Here is a 16,801-nt window from a genome sequence, read left to right as displayed (position 1 = left end):
TAATGACACTGAAGACATGGAGATGAGACTGAAACTCAGTGGAGCGCCTCTTTATACTCTGTTGAGTGTCTTTGAAGTTGAAACACTGACCTGCCACTATCAGCCCGAAGCTGAGGAAGATATTTCAGCTTTTTCTCTTCAATCAGGAATCACATTGTTGCCTGCGTGTGTGTGTGTGTGAGTGTGTGTGTGTCTGGGATTATAACCCACAGCTGGCCTCTCTGATTACTGACTGCCTGGTCAGCCTGGATTAGACTCACACGCTTGCTCACACATACACACACATTACAGCAGAAAAAGGTAAATACGTATTTCATTTCACTTTGATGCTGATACTCAGTTCACCGGCTTGCGTTTTCTTTGTCTGCGTCTTACCATATGTAGGTATGTATGTATCTGTGTGTGTGTGTGTGTGTGGTTGTGTGTGTGTGTGTCTAGTGCGTAATTCCCAGCTCAATAGAGCAGATATATTTAATCCTTCCTTCGCTAAAGCTGATGTCAGCATCAGCTGGCTCTGTGCGTGTGTGTGTGTGTGTGTGTGTGTGTGTGTGTGCGTGTGTGCACATTTTGTAGCTAATTCATCACAGTGGCAGATTAACCAGCTGTCTGCAGAATATAAAGTCGACTTCTAACAACCAGCTGGAAGAGAGAGGGAGACAGAAAGTGTGAAAGCGGTGGGGTCTCGTGGATAACTGAACCATGCTATAAGTTTATGTTTATGACCACCAGGTACAAACGTTTCACCTTCCCACCATTTCCCACAAACCCAAGACCTCTGCGGGCTAATGCCAGCTGGAAAAACTTCATGGCAGCTGTAGTCCTTGTTTTTATTTATCTATGTTTTTTTTTTTAATGAAAATGACTGAATGGTTGTTTTTTTTGTCAAGAACTTGAATGGGTCAAATTCTACTGTAACAGCAAGTAATGTAGTAGATGCTTATTTATTTTAGGCTATAAAAAGTTGTAAAGCTCACGAGCATGTTTCGCAGGCAGATTAAAGACACCCTTATTGAGAGTCAGTATCGAGCTACAGAAGATAGCGGAAAAGAGGCCAGACAGGAAGTGATGTCAGGACTTAAGTTCTCTGCAGAGTGGTGACGTAGGTGGAACAGCTGGTTCTGGCAGGGTTTTGCATTTTGCAAACCCGTATCAAGTGTTTCTTAAAACAATATGCTCAGTGTTACTTAACATGGAAGCATGGGACTCTCCCGGATAATGTGACAACCCTGCAGGCTTGGCTTTCTGAAACCGTGTTCAGTTTGAATTTTCTCAGCTTTGTTTCTGAGAAAACATGTCGTGTCCATCAGCTTCACATGGTGGACGGCTTTGAATGCTATAATACCCATGAGCCTGTGGAGAAGATACCAGTCAGAGGTGTGAATCAGCAAACAGTTTGTAACTGCAGTTAAACACAGCACCTCACTGAATTAATGCAGATTGCACATTCAGTGTTGTCTACACCGTAATCCTTAGCTTTCCACATGCCGTTAGCAGCTCGCGTAACACAGTTTTATGCCAGCCAGAGTGCATCTCGAGAGCTGAAATTAACTTCTCACCTTGTGTTTGACACAGGCACACAATGCACCTTTATCAAAGAACCACATATTTTCTAACACAGTTGTTAATCTCTTGTGCTGATGACTCACCCAGGAGGATTCAACGCCAGTTGAAGCCTTAGAAGTGTTCCAGCTGTCAGTCAGGTAACATTGTCTGCTGGAAAAATGAATGGGGCGTTTACTCCTGGAGCCAGGGGAGCACGAAATAACTTCCCGATTCACCACTGTATGAAGCTGACTCCCAGCTCTCTGGCATATTCAGAGCACTTTGTTACCACATTCAGGAATAAAGCCCTGCACCATAGCTGCTCTCAGTGGATCCTACGGGCTGGCCCGTGGGCGTGGAATAACAGTAGTGGCATCCTGATTGGCCGAATATCAAGTCAATTTTATTTAGAAGCTTGAATTTACAAATTTGCTTTAAAGGGCTTAAATGTTAGCCAATCAGCACGGCTGGTCCAGCTGCTGTGTTGATGTTGATAATAGAGATGCAGAGATGTAGATTTCTCTTCAGTGCAGGCCGGACAGTGTGAGCACCAGCAGCTGCCATACCCTTCAATCAAATGAAAATTTTCATTAGGTGACCATTTCTTCTGTGCCATTAGCCAGTTGTGTGTGTGTGCCCTTACAACCTTAATGGATTGATCCAAATCTGATCTAAATCCCCAAAGTGTACTTAAATAGTGTGTATACAGTAGTAATATATGTAGGTCATGGCAATAACGCTAACTGAATATGAAAAAGATGTGTGTGTGTGTGTGTGTGTGTGTGTGTGTGTGTGCATGCGTACGTGTGTCCTGTCAGAGGTCATGTGACTTGGCAGAGCTGACAGGACAGATGGACGCAGTCATGGACTGACCTACACACACACACGCTGTACACTGGATTCACACACACATATGTCATCCTTCCTCTCTCCTCTTACTCATTACTTCATCATTCTCCCTGTGAGCGTTTGGTGCTTCACACTCTGCATCCGGTGTCATTCAGGCTTCGCTCCTGTCCGTCCGTCCGTCCACTGTCTGTCTGCCTGTCTGTCTGTCCCTCAGGGAGTGTCTCCTTTTGCTGTAGGTCATTGCTCATTGTTTTGGGTGTTCAGTGTCACCTTTACGTCAGCCCCGTATGCGTTGCTGCTCTGTTGGATCACCATTGTTTTTTATGTCTGGAGTAGTTTGGTGTTATGCTGCGGTGTTTCTCTGTATTTCTTTGCTAATGCTAAAATTTAAAGAACTTCTATCAGCAGATAGACATTAATAATACTTCAAAATGTCCTTACACCTACATACAGCTACATTGTATAGTGCTATAGACCATTTATACATTTTTTTATATAGTGCTTCTAAATTCTAAATTGGGATCACTTCATTTTAATTTATTATCTTAAATTATGTGTGGGCACCTTGGATGCTTGTTTTTAAACTTTTTTCAACACATTATACAAGCTATAAACGAATATCAAGGATGTCCAACATAAGTGATGGACATTTTTCTTCATCCTCCTCAGGGATGAAGACTCCTCTCAGCCCCTCTCAGCTCCTGGAGAGTGGGCAGATCTTTGCCTTTGGAGGGATGTGTCAGGAGCTGATGGACCGGCCCACACCTACAACCATCAGCCTCTCAGTCCAGCAGACTCCAGCCCCAGGTGACTGACATGTTCCAGCACCAACGCTCTGTATTGTCTGCGCCCACTCCAACTCATCCTTGTAGTTTTCTCCCACAGTCTGACTCGTCCCTGTTGTGCTCTTCCAGGTCAGGGCGGGGCCTACTCGCTGTGTGAGGTGTGTAACCTGCAGCTGACCTCTGCTGGTCAGGCCCAGCTGCACTACAATGGCAGGTCTCACCTGAGGAGAGTGAGACAGCTCCAGGCTGGAGAGACAGGACAACAGGCAGCAGGTACATTATGACCACTACTGTCATGTGATGTAGTAACAGTACGTGCACAAGTAGTGTTTAAAAACCATCTTTGGAGGCAATACATTTTTAATAATAGCCAAACCTGAATCTAACCTGATTCTGAAACTCTGTCTTTATCTTTATCTGCACCTCATGTAATTCTTTGCCATGTCGGGTATCAGAACTCTGAGCAGCAGCAGTAGCTTTAGTAGCTGCAGTAGCAGCAGCGGCAGCAGTAGCAGTATTATTAACCTGTTTTATGTCCTAACCGGTCTTGATGTCTTTGATTCCAGCAGGGGCACAGTCTAGGTCTCTTCCCCAGGCCACAGGGCTCAGCTCCCAGCCTGCAGGACTAACTCCGACCCCAGGCCCCAGTTCAGGCCTCAGCGCGCCACCCAGCACGACTGCAGGTAAGAAGAGCGCTATGCTGCTTCCACTCCTCCTGTTGTACTGCGCCAATAATGATTTGTCAAAGATTTTTTGTCGCCTCGTGTCTTCCTTTCAAAGTTGCACTTGAACAAACCGCAAAGACTACAGCTGACATGCATGTACACTCTGTACCAGCATGAGAGGAAATAACCAGTCATGTGCAGTCTGTAGTCCATGCGCCTAATCCAAACAGCATCGCAGAAAAATGTGCAAGTTGTCACGGTAACCAGAGGGACATTAAGAGCTAAACAGGATATTCATTTCTAAAGTTTGACTGTCTGTCTGCTGAGCGAAAGTGACTTTGGCTCATCCATCGTCAACATCTGCTGCCCCCTGGGAGAGGTCAGAGTGTGTGTGTGTGTGTGTTGGTTCTCAGACTGACCTTTAAAAAGATAAACTGACCCTGCATTAACTCAGATAATCACTGCAGTTTGATACTCAGCCTCTGAGTCTTCCCAGCTCCGCCCTAACACCTGTCAGCTGTGTTGACGAGCTAAAATTTTTAATTTTAGTCCAAGTGGCTTGCTCATCCCCCGACCTTTCGTCTAGCACCAATATGGGGTTGAGATTTGTGGGTTTTTTTGTGATATTTATCAACAGCTATTGGATAGATTGCGATGAAAATTGATTCAGACATTCACGTCCTCCTCAGGGTGAATTGTAATACCTTTCGTGATCCCTTAACGCCTTCTTTAGTGCCATTAGTGCCATCAAGATTTGAATTTGTCCACTAATTTGGTTTGTGACCAAATACCTAAATGAGCATGCTTCCCTAACATGGTGAACATTGTAAAAATGTAAAAAAGCATCAGCGTGTTTGCACTGTTGTCATGAACTAGTTAGTGTGGTGACATTAGCATTTGGCCTAAAGCATTACTGTACCATAGTTAAGCCTCAAATAACTGCTAGCATGGCTACAAAGATAAGAGACGTGTTCATTGTATTGTCTCTGCTCTCCAGAATATTGGATTTGAAGATAAACGATGACTATCGGGTCATTGTCAATGCGTTTTATATTCTATGCCCTAATTTTTGGACAGTGCAAGACGACACTGAACATAGCTACAGGTCCTAGGCTCTCATTTCTCATTTCAGAATAATGTGTAATGAATAAAATATATGGATATTTACAGAGTGCACTGTATGTGGTTTGACAGTGGAGTTGCAGTTTTCATATCCATATCATCCCGGGCTGTTTGGCAGTTCATCGCAGGGCTGACACATAGAGACAAACAGCCATTCACGCTCACATTCACACCTACGTTGCAATCTAGGGTCTCCAGATAACCTGCGCGTCTTTGAAGCGTGGGAGGAAGCTGGACAGTATTTTGCATGGACATGCTAGAAAAGCTATGCTCATGGTTTTGCTGAATGGTGAATTGAACTCATCAGTTTTCAATCTCAGAACAGCGAAATTTTAATGTGACATGTTTTTCATGTTTATTTTAAAGGAGTGGTCTGATTAGGCTTAATTGTGCTGCATTGATGCATTCATGATACTATCAAGATTTCTTAACACTGTATTTTTACAATTTTAGAACGTTTTGTCAAAAATCCCGTCATTCTGTAGTTTCCACAACTCTTATTCGTCATTCTTGAATTAAAATGTTTCTACCTGATGTATCATGGCTGACACAGCGGCTGAAATTCACAATATCCATGTTAGCTGAGATGGATATTTCAATTAACATTTGTTGTACTTGGAGGATGAAATGATTCTCAGAGACACTTAAAAAAACAAAACACTTGGATGGAACTGCTTCTTAGCCCACACTTGATCTACGCCGCTGCTCCATCCCTGCGCACAACTGCCATAAAACCACAACCTGCCATTTTCACACCTCAGTTGTTTAAAAACACAAGATACGGCATGTTAATTAGTGTGTTTTAGAGGCGCTCACAGGTGGATTTCCTTACCTTTGGATAGAGCCAGGCTTGCTGTTTCTCTCAGCTTCCAATCTTTATGCCAAGCTAAGCTAACTGAAGAACAGGCTGCTGGCTGTAGCTTCATTATTAATACACAGATACGTGGCATTGATGTTCTCCTGTAAATCTTGGCAAGAAAGCAAATAAGCATGTTTCCCAAATTGTCAAACCGTTACTTTAGTATTATTTTCATTATTTTTCATTGTTTAATTATTGCAGCAGGTGTCTAAGTACTTCCAGTGCCCTCTGCTCCCTCTGCTGCTGAAATTACATTTGAAACTTTTCCTACAGCCTGACCCTCTTTGTTTCTGTGATCAGATGTGACTGGAACAGTTTCAGAGCCTCTTAAGTGATTCAGACCCAGTTTTTAAAGTCAAACTGCTGGTCAACAGAGTGAGAATGTGCTGTAAAGATGTAAAGGAGTTAAAGTGGAGCAGACAGCAGCAGGTCATTAAACTGGGACATAGCACCGCCCCAACACCACACTGACATTCCTCAAAGACAGCGGTGAATTAGCTTGCATTGATCCTTATTATTGATTATACTTCGCGTAATGCGTCTGCTGTGCTGACATCTTCATGTGAATCACCTTTTAATACAGTGTATAGACATTATTGATTAAAATAACATAAGCAAGTTCCAAAATCACAAACATATACAGTACACACACACACACAGACCTAATTACAGTACGTGGGATAATGATGCCACAAGATACAGGAAAGTGAAAGAGAATCTTAGACTGACACACATGCACACACACACACACACGCACACACACACACTGCTGCTTCACCTACGTGTGTGTGCAACAGCTGTAATTACATACGGTGTGTCCATATCAGTGTACAGGCTACAATAACACTGATTAAAGATGAAATCTCTCTTTACTGGACACACACACACACACACACACACACACACCACCCAGTCTGAATGATCACGTCTTTGTCCCTCTCTCTCTCTCTGTCTATTACGAGATGCTCGCTCGACCATGAAAAGCTCTTTGGCCTGAACTCAGCTCCGCTAGGCCAGGCTGTGTGTGTGTGTGTGTGTGTGTGTGTGTGTGTGTGTGTGTGTGCGTGCGTTTGTGTGAGTGTGCGACAGTGACCTGCCTGGCTGAGCAGCCTATCAGCAGTCAGGTCAGATGACATCACAGCCAATACAAGCAGTTACAGGGGGACAGTCAACACGCTCTGTGATGTTCATGTATAACAGCTGGATCAATGATTTTAATGGATTATTGTATATTTTTCTTCTTTTCTTTTCTTGTCAGTACTGCATTAAAAATATCACTGATGTAAAAGTATCACTCAAAGTATCAACAATACAAGTATTCATTAGCTAGTATAATGGCTCTTTAATAGGTGTTATATTACAGTATTATTACTGGGTTATTGACACTGATGCATTAATTTGTCAGCAGCATTTTAACGTTCTGGCTAGTGAAGGTGGAGCTCGTTTTAACGTCTTTACATCCTGTTGGGTAGTTTAGTCAATGACAAAGCACCATGTTTTATTGGTCACATACTCTGTGTTGATTAGATTTGAATCTGTACAGTAGTAACTATTTAGCTGTCAAATAAACTTAGTAAAATGTGTACATTTTACTAAGTTTAAATTGTATGTAATGTAGGAGTTGAAAGTACATTATTTCCCTCTGAAATGTGGCGGAGCTCATGTGCCCACACCGTGTGTGTAGGTGCACAGCCACCGTATGCGGCAAGCAGAACACACTTCCAATAAAGGCTGTCGACAAGCAGCGGTATCTGAAGTGCAAGGCAGCGAGGATACAGCCTTCTCATACAGGAGACAAGTGACTGTGTGGTGCATTCAGTCAGTGTTGGACCTGTTCATATACCTGTACATACAAGCAGATGCATGCAAGCTGATTTTGATCAGTTGAGCAGTTTTTACACACAGTGCGAATGTTGTTGAAAAAATCAACTGTATTTACATCATATGCCAACACTGTGTCAGTAGTGGTTACTAGTTGAAGCAGAGTGCTCAACTGAAACCAGCTGCTGGTGGAGTAGATGTATAAAGTAGCTTCACGTGAAAAAACTCAAGTGAAATACAAGCACCTTGCATTTAAATACAGTGTCAAACACAATCATGATGTGTAAAGGAGAAAACACACACGTTTAAATCAATCAGTCAATATATTTTTTAAAAAAAGCACCAGAAGAACAGAAACACAGGCACTCGGAGAAGGAGAGAGAGAACCATGACTGCGTCTATTGAACAGTGGTGCTCTCACTGAATAGAGTAAGTTGTGTTTTCTGTTCAGTGGCAGTAAGTGGCCACTAGGAGGCAGCAAGCACACTTACACACACACATACACACTCACACACACATGCTCAGTCACTAATGAAAGAAGTGAATTCCCATGATCCACATGCTCAGTGCAAATGAAGAGATTAACTCCCATGAGACTAATAACGTTTACAGTGTTAAAGCGTGTCTGCTCTGCTCTGCTCCTGTAGTTTTTTTTAGAGTTGTTGCCGGGTGCTGCAGACAGCAACACTAATGCTCTTTGACTGTCTAATGCATTCTAATGCATTGTGCTTGCAGTAAATATATGCTGTAGAATATGTTGTGTGAATAATTTCGGGTAGGATACTGAATTGTGTTTTTTTTCAAGTTTCCTATGAGAGCCTCAGTGATAATGATTGGATGTTCCTCTCTAGTGCAGTGGAAATGTCAGCTCACCTTTTCCTTTCTTTCCTTTTCATGTGAGTGGTGCGGTGTGTGTGTGAGCTCTAATTAGCTCTCCTGGGCTAATAAAGGTCAGCATGTTGTCCTGCTGATACCCCATGCATAATGAGCTGAGAAATAGACAGTTATTAATAGACAGATATTGTATCAGTGTGTGTGTGTGTGTGTGTGTAGGATGGAGAGATTGAGCAGGTGTTGATGTGTGGTTTTGTGGTGATGTATTCAGCGGTGTATGAATAGACCCTGCTGACAGATTCACACACTCAAAGTGCTGTAAAGTGGTGACAATGGGCTCAGAGTGGGAGGTAGGGGCTGGTATATGACCAGAGTTGAACCCCTGATGCCGCGTTCACATGACCCACATCTGTGACCACCAGTTGACAGCTTGTAATGCTACTAGAATTATAGAGGGCTTGTAGGACTGGTAGGACAATCGTAGAAAACCAACCTACATGTCCATGTGGCTCAACGGCATGTGAGGCTGTGGCTGTGACAGCGGCAGACTGGTGAGGACTAGTACGATAATGGACTAGTTGAAACCAGGAAGGACTAGCACAGGAGTAGTGCAGCTTGTACAGCTCGTGGAGGACAGGTAGAGAACAGTAGACCTTGTGGAGCACTGATAACATTAGTAGAGATCTGGCTAGTGGGGGAGGGAAGTGGACTGAAACACAAACTGATTAGTCTGTCTTGTTGACAATCAACATATCAAAATCCCAGGACCTTATGAAGACAGTCACAAAACCTGCTGTACAGAGTTTCCTGTGGCTTTTATTGAGTTATTCATCAGTTATGAGGTTTTTGTAAGCTCATAATTGCCATCAGTTTCACCGAAAACCTCACAGATTACACTGGCTGCTCGTGTTACTGCTCTGTATCACTTCAGTCCTACTCTGAATGCATGTTGTAACAGCTTTTACTATGTGAAACTAAATTCTACATGGATACTTAATCTATTCTAAATGTTGACTGCAACTGTTCACATGACGTTAATAGCAATTTTCAAATAGTTATTGATTGATTATTCTGAAAAAGGAAATGAACAATAAATACAGATCTATAGCTAAGACAAGACTTTAAGACTCATATAGCTGGAAATATGAAAGAAAACCACAGTTATTGGCCTGAGATGGCCTGGAATGGTTGAAAACTAGAAGAGGACTGTAGGACTATGAGGACTGGAGGTTTTGTAGATCGCTGGTAGGGCTAACCTGTCTACTAAAGGACTAGTAGGACTTGCAGGTGTTAGATGACTGGTAGCTCTGCTAAAGGACCCCGTGGACCAGCAGGACTGACAGAGGGCCCGTAGGTCTAGCAGAGCTGGTGGAAATAGAAGCGACTGAAAGTAATCCTAGAGAGCTAATTGCCAACCAGTGGGAGCAGCGTGGCTCAGCCCGGGTTGCAGAATGCAGATAAATATACTCATTCAGTGCCTTTTTTCGTCGTCGGAGCTCGTGCAGACAGCTGCAGAGATTAAAATGAGAGTGTCTTCGTGGCCTGAGACACGCAAGTAGAAAGAACGGGTCTGGTAAAGCTTTTTGGCAAAATACCTGTCAAAACCAATCATTAGGTAAGCTAACTTTGCCATAGACACGAATATGACACTACACATTCTTAAGTTGGTGAAACTAAAGCACAAATACATTTTGAAGACTGGTGAAAGTGGCAGAACTGGTAGAGGACTGGTAGGATGAGTCAAAGACATGGTGCAACTGGTCAAACTAGAACAGGGACAGGTAAAGGGATTGGTCGAACTAGTAGAGGTCTGGTAGGACTAGACACGGTCTATTAGAAAAACTGGATGAGGATCAGCAGAACATTGAAAACCTAGTCAGGACTGGTTGTATTGGTAGAGGAGTAGCAGACAAGCGGTTGGACATGTGAACCTGTAGAGGACTGACAGAGAGAGACTAGAGGGCTGCTGTTTGGTTCTGGTCCAGTTTACTTGTCCCTTTGTTTTCTTGCTTTTTGCTCATCTTCGTCAGTCCACTTGCTTGCTTCTTTTTTATTTTCCAGTTTAATTTAGTCGTCATCCCTCCTTTTCTTCCATGTTGATTACGGTTGGTTTATTTCTTTACCGTTTTCATGTGTTATATTCACGCTGTGTTTTCTTCTTGAGAATGAAGCAACTCAAAGCTGGTGTCCTCCTCCTTCCCCCTTCCTCCCCTCTCCTCCTCTTCTCTTTATTGAATCACGGTGCCATGAACTGGCTGAGTGTGAGTGAGCAGCAGAGCTGGGCGACACAGAGCGAGGGATTTCCATTGAGACAGAGGGGCTGTCATCACCGCTCACCCCGAATATCATCACCACAGTGATTCAAGTACACTCTCTGTGTGTGTGTGTGTGTGTGTGTGTGTGTGTGTGTGTGTGTGTGTGTGTGTCAGCCGCCTCCCTCTATACACACACACACACGCACACACACACACACACACACACACACACCCACACGTGTCCCTTTGCCTTCACATAGACTGACAGTCAGGTGGCGATTCTCTGCTGTTTGTTTTGGGATTCCTCTTCATTGCTTTTTATTATCGGGGGAGCAGATGATACAGGGGAGGAAGAGGAGGAGGAGGTGAGACAGCTGTCTCCTTGTCCACGATGTGGAGTAGTTTCCTGAGTCAAGGTAGGAAGTCCTTCTGTCTCTTTGTCTTTGCACTCCACATTTAGCCATTTTAGTTTTCAATGTGAACGCCTTTTTTCATCTGCATGGACGATGCATATGCTGTGTCTGCAGGTGTGTGTGTGTGTGGGGGGGGGGGCATTAAATGACCTGGAGGTCAGGACCTGGACCTGAACCTTGAACTGAGGTTGTTGTTCTCTCTCTGCTCGCGGTGTGTTCAGTGGAAAACTGGTGGTTTCACTGTGAAAACTGTTGTTGTCTTAGAGACAGAATCAGCTGTTCCACATCACAGCTAAACAACATCTGTCCTGTAAGGTATTTTCTGCTTTGTCTTCGTGTCATTAAAGTTAATCTGATCAATCAGTCACTTCATGTCTATTGATCTGTTGTTTGGAGCTTGAATATCTAAGCAGCGTGAGAGAAGATCTCTGCTAAAAACACACAGACTCTCTTGCTTTATGTGTTCACTCTTAAATGAGATGATCTTCTGCTGTGCGCCCAATACAGTAATCCGACATTTTCCGGGCATTTCATTAGTTAAATGAACATTATGGATCATTTAAACAGACAACTTCTAGAAGATTCCTGGAAGAAAACCTTATTAGGAGAAAATGCAGGCTGTGATTGGTCCGCTGAGTCTGTGACTGCTTCCTATCCGTCTGTCTGTCTGACATTCCTCTCATTATAGATAGCGTGACTGCTGTGATTACCCACACACAGCACAGTGTGTGTGTGTGTGTGTGTGTGTGTGTGTGTGTGGGGGGGGGGGGGGGGGGGGGGGTTACACAGTGGTATCTCTTGTCCAGTATGTGTCTGGTTTTAGTTCTGTAGACTAAACCTGAGTTTCATGCCTTGCTGTTTCTTCAAGATATTTTCTGTTTGTGAAACTGACTCATATAAAAACATAAATACAGATTTGATTAAAATACTATTTAATTATTAAATGTAGTTTCTCTCCTGTCCTTGGTTGTTCACTGTGGTTGTTCTTGTTGGGCCTGTTGTGGTTGCTGTTGCCGAGCCCTGGATTCACAAACATATTGTAGACTGGTCTGTGCTGGTAGGCCAGTCATTATTTTGCTTTTAGATTAATCAAATGTAATTTACCTACCCCCAGACCGACTGTGAACTAAGAGAGATGTTTCCATGGCAACACTCAGTGGCACCTGCTGACCAATGGCACGAAACGACAACAAAGAGGAAAAGATGGCTAATGATTTGTGGTATGAAAATGATGTGGAGTGAGCAGTGAGAAGGGAGAGAAGTTTCATGTATTATAACGTATATTATAAAATATCCTTCTGAACATCTCCAGAAGGCAAACAATGTCTCCTGGACGTGGATGCCTGGTCAGCCATGTTTTCAGTCTAAGGAAAGTCTTCATATATGCAGAATTCTTGATAATGTGATTTATTGACGGATTGCTTATTTGCTGGGATGTTCAGTGTAGTTGCAGTTGCTTTGTGGCCTCTTTGAGTGAGAAACCAGCTGATTTATCACACAGATATTAGCTTTTCCATCACTGCTGCTGCCCAAAATGAAACTCTCTTGGATGCAGATTTCACAAAAGGGACTTATCAGATGAAGACACACAGCAGCTTTTTGTTCTTCACTCCACTCAGTACTTTATCTATTGTCAGATTGACCTTTCCTGGTCATATTCATGCTCCACAGAGGATGAACCTCTTACTGTAGATTTTAATTACCTTTCCTTTTTATCTCCACTACTGGTGCAGCTAAATCAAAGAATCCTAAGGATTTTGTTTGTACTGTCCCCCAGTTTAGTGCACAAAGTTAGACTTCCTCTAATAAAATTTGTGTTGCAGGTGATTACACTCTTTTCTTTTTGTATTATTTTCCACTGAGTCTCAGACTGGAGCTCTCCTGTCTGCCTTCATATTCCTGATTGGTCTGATGTGTGTGTGTGTGTGTGTGTGTGTGTGTGTGTGTGTGTGTGTGTGTGTGTTATTTTGGATGAAGAGGGATCTGAACGTGACCTACTTAGGCTCACACACAGGCTTGTTATGCTAATGTGTGTGTTTCTGTGCATAATAATAATGCGGTGTGATGTCTGATGCTGCCATCAGCAAAACCACACTGCATCTACGTCGCTGTGCCGCTCTCCGGATGAGGAATGTTTCAGATGCAGATGAAGGTGGTACGATCGGTTCTCCTCCCAGTAGGATCACAGCTGTATTAATTTCCTGCATTCTTCCAGACTTCATCTCCAGCTGCAGTGATTTCAGCTGCAGTGTCTCTGCAGTGGGAAGCCAGTGAGGGATCGTGTCATTGTAATGTAGGGACTTCCAGGGCTAAAACTGGACTAAAACCCATAAAGGCTCCACCTGCACAGCTTTACACACATGGTAGAAAGTCAGGGTGTGCTTATGGAGCTGATGGATAATGTATTTATTCATAGATCAACATTTTGGGAAACACACTTGTTTCTGAGCATGAGATCAAAATCAAAATCTGTCTTTGCATTAAGAGCACTGAGCTGAGTCAGGACGTGGTCAATCTAGCTTAGCACAAACACTGGAAGCAGAGGGAAACAGCTAGCCTGATGTCCAAAGTTAACTAAAGCTATATCTACCAGCATTTCTACAGCTCACAAACATGTTATATGTTTGTTTAGCATATAAACAAACAACATATTAAGAATAGCTAATAATAAAGTAACTAATTTCAGGGGAGTTGGGTGCTGGAATAAGTACAATGTGCATAAACAACATTTGCCAGAGTTAGCCGCTGACTAAAATAGTGACAAAATCCTCATTCTGATGACAGTGCACATATCCTGCAGAGCAGCAGGAGCCAGTAAGACGGCGATGCAATCAGAGCTGTTAGTCTACCAATCGATTAGTGACTCAGTCGTTTTGATAAACTGAAGATGTCACAGTGGGCTTGGAAAAAATGAGAGGACAATTTCATGGCAATCTATGAGGCAGTTATTGAGATATGTCAGATTTGATCAAAGTGTTTGACCGACACCGTCATCCATAGAGATAAAATACTTAAAGTGAACTAGTAAAAACCCAACCAACACATACCCAGCCTTTCACTCACTCTTTGCACTCTTTGGATGTGTTACCAGACAAAAACAAAAAGGCATTACATAGTAAGAGACTAGTCAGACGTCACATTAGCACATACAGCATAAGAGGCGACATCACTGAAGAACAGAAGCAGAGAGTTTGAGAAAGAAACCCTGACAGCGTTCTCATCTGTACACACCTGACCATTCACTGCATGAAGTCAGTGTGATTGGAACACTGTTATGGAAAGTACAAAAACTATTGGACGGAGCCGCTCCAGTTCAGACATCTGAGAGTCGGGGGCTCAGCAGTAAGCACACTGACAGCAGTACTGCAGGGCTGTCAGGGTCGGCTGGAGTCACTTTCATTGAAGTTAAATCTTGCCACCACTGAACTACTGAAACATCTCATATCACACTTTGCTATTTACCTTGATACTCTATGTATTATTTTAACTGTGAACCAGCTGGGTTTACGTGTGTGTGCGTGTACGTGTGTGTCTGTCACGCAATCACACACCCACACCCGCTCCCACACACACACTGTGCGCTGTGTAACAGGAGATGGTGTGAACCAACAACAACTGCTCTCTGATCTCATCACACACACGCAAACACACACACACACACACACCCACAAGCAGTGACTGCAACAGGGTAATTTAATCTTTAATCCTCCAATATAATCTATAAGTAGTGTGTGTGTGGTCGTCTTTTCTCTCTCTCGTCCCCGGGGATAGAGTTTCTTCTCTCTGGAAGAACTGGCAGCAGGGGATTAAGAAGTAACACACACGCACACACACACACACACACACACACACACACACACGCACACACACACACACGCACACACACACGCAGACACACACCTGACGCTCAGGGTTTGGGGGTTCAGATAGCGATGACACATGCCACTCTTGCTCCAGTCACCTGATACACACTCTCTCTCTCTCTCTCTCACACACACACACACACAGTGAGCGGTGGGTGTGTTTGGCTGTTGGTCTTTGGTCTGAAAAAGACGAGAGCAGAGGAAGACGGACAGACGGAGAACAGCGGAGTACAGTAGACCACAGAAGACAGTAGATTAGCATAAACACAGATGGATAGGGGGGAAGAAGTTGAAAGGAAAAGAAGTGAATCTGGATCGAGATAAAGAAAAAAAGACGTCTGGTTCAGGTAGGAGCCTTTAATTTGAATAAACGTCGCTGCCGCCGCCATCCTCCTCTTCCTCCTCCTCAGCCTTCATCACTTCCTGCCGCCTGTGAGACACACGTCTCTGCCGCTCTCGGCTTCACTTGGACTCCATCCGTTCAAATCACTTCACAGTCTGATTAACAGCGCCAGATGTTTCTCTTTTCTCTGCTGAGCTGGACGATCGGCTAATGAAGCTGTAGCAGCAGGCTGGATGATGCTAAACTGACATTTACACCACAGAAAATGCTCTATCGCACAACTCTTCCCCAGCACACCACTCGCCTTTCTGCTTTGTCCAACATCCAGAGAGGGAAGAGGTTTGAGTGTACTGTGTTTGATAAAGGGGTTCAAAGCATTCCAGATGTGTTGCTTTGCATTTCATCTTCACTGCTTCCCAAAGACTCACAACACTGCAGGACGCGGCCTTTAGAAGCCTTCAACTAACCCCAGATATGTATGCTGTGAGTGTTTTGATGATATGGACTCTTTTATTATATCACTTTCAATCAAGCGTGATTCAGACAGCATGAGCTTCCGAGGTGTAACTCTGACCAGTCTAGTTTTATTTTGATCTTACATTTGACTTTTTCCCACTTGCTTTTGTCCCTATTATATTTGTGGATGATTTTATTCCGTTGGTTGTGTCTGATTTGGTGGATATTTCTGTAATTCTTTGATAATATTTTGTATTTGTTGCTTTTGAGATACATTCTCTATGTAGGCAATGTTAGTTTGTTCAGCCCTGTTTATCTTCTATGGAGTCTGGCTTGCACTGCTCCTCTGGCTGCAGTCACATCTATGAGAGGGATTTATTTAATGAGTCAGTTTGACACCTCTGTACCTGATGAGGAGCCAGTTTGGGCTTGAAATGTACTTTTACTTATTGTCATAAACTAGAAAATAATTTAAAATGTTGTGAATCTTTGGGCAGCAGCCTGGAAGAAAGATGTGTTTTACACTGTGGTTTATTCAACATTTTTACCCACTGATCTGTTCAGATGAAACTGTGTTGGCTAGTTTTATATTTTTGGTCATTTCTCTGGAAAAATGTAATTTTTCATCAGAGCAATCTGATATTTTATAGACAGTTTTTGAAGGATGATTATAATTGTAGTTATATGTATACTTAAGGTGCCCTATGGGTCACATGACTCATCCATAGACTGTATATGAGGTAACCTCAAATGACCTCAAACACTCCCCACTGGGCCAATCCGGTGTGGTGTACTGGAGAATAGTTGGTGACATGTTGAAGCTCACACTGGTCTGCAGCTCGCTGTGTGTTCTCAGAGTCACAAAGCAATAAAACCATACAGCAGGACACGTCAAACAAAGGTGGTCAACACTGTTGTATATCATCACATAAGGTTTATACTGAAAAGGTGTTTTTAAACCTGCGCTGTTTAGTCCAGTCAGATCCTTGGTCTG

At 43.2% G+C, this 16,801-nt stretch overlaps 1 protein-coding gene across 2 annotated transcripts in view; it reads left to right on the top strand.

Moving 5' to 3' along the window:
* The window catches only part of znf385b (zinc finger protein 385B), a 49,259-nt gene that overhangs the window by 14,600 nt on the left and 17,858 nt on the right, over positions 1-16,801 (top strand). For both annotated transcript variants that reach the window (XM_041950472.1, XM_041950470.1), the window contains 3 exons: positions 3,061-3,198; positions 3,306-3,449; positions 3,743-3,859. In XM_041950472.1, the coding sequence (XP_041806406.1) occupies positions 3,063-3,198; positions 3,306-3,449; positions 3,743-3,859 (397 nt within the window). In that variant the 5' untranslated portion in view covers positions 3,061-3,062. The remainder of the gene's footprint in view (positions 1-3,060; positions 3,199-3,305; positions 3,450-3,742; positions 3,860-16,801) is intronic.

The sequence above is a fragment of the Chelmon rostratus genome, chromosome 13, assembly GCF_017976325.1.
Source record: "Chelmon rostratus isolate fCheRos1 chromosome 13, fCheRos1.pri, whole genome shotgun sequence".
Classification (NCBI taxonomy): Eukaryota; Metazoa; Chordata; class Actinopteri; order Chaetodontiformes; family Chaetodontidae; genus Chelmon; species Chelmon rostratus.
The sequence above is the reverse complement of the archived record's forward strand: the minus strand, read 5'-3'. Positions and strand labels throughout refer to the sequence as shown.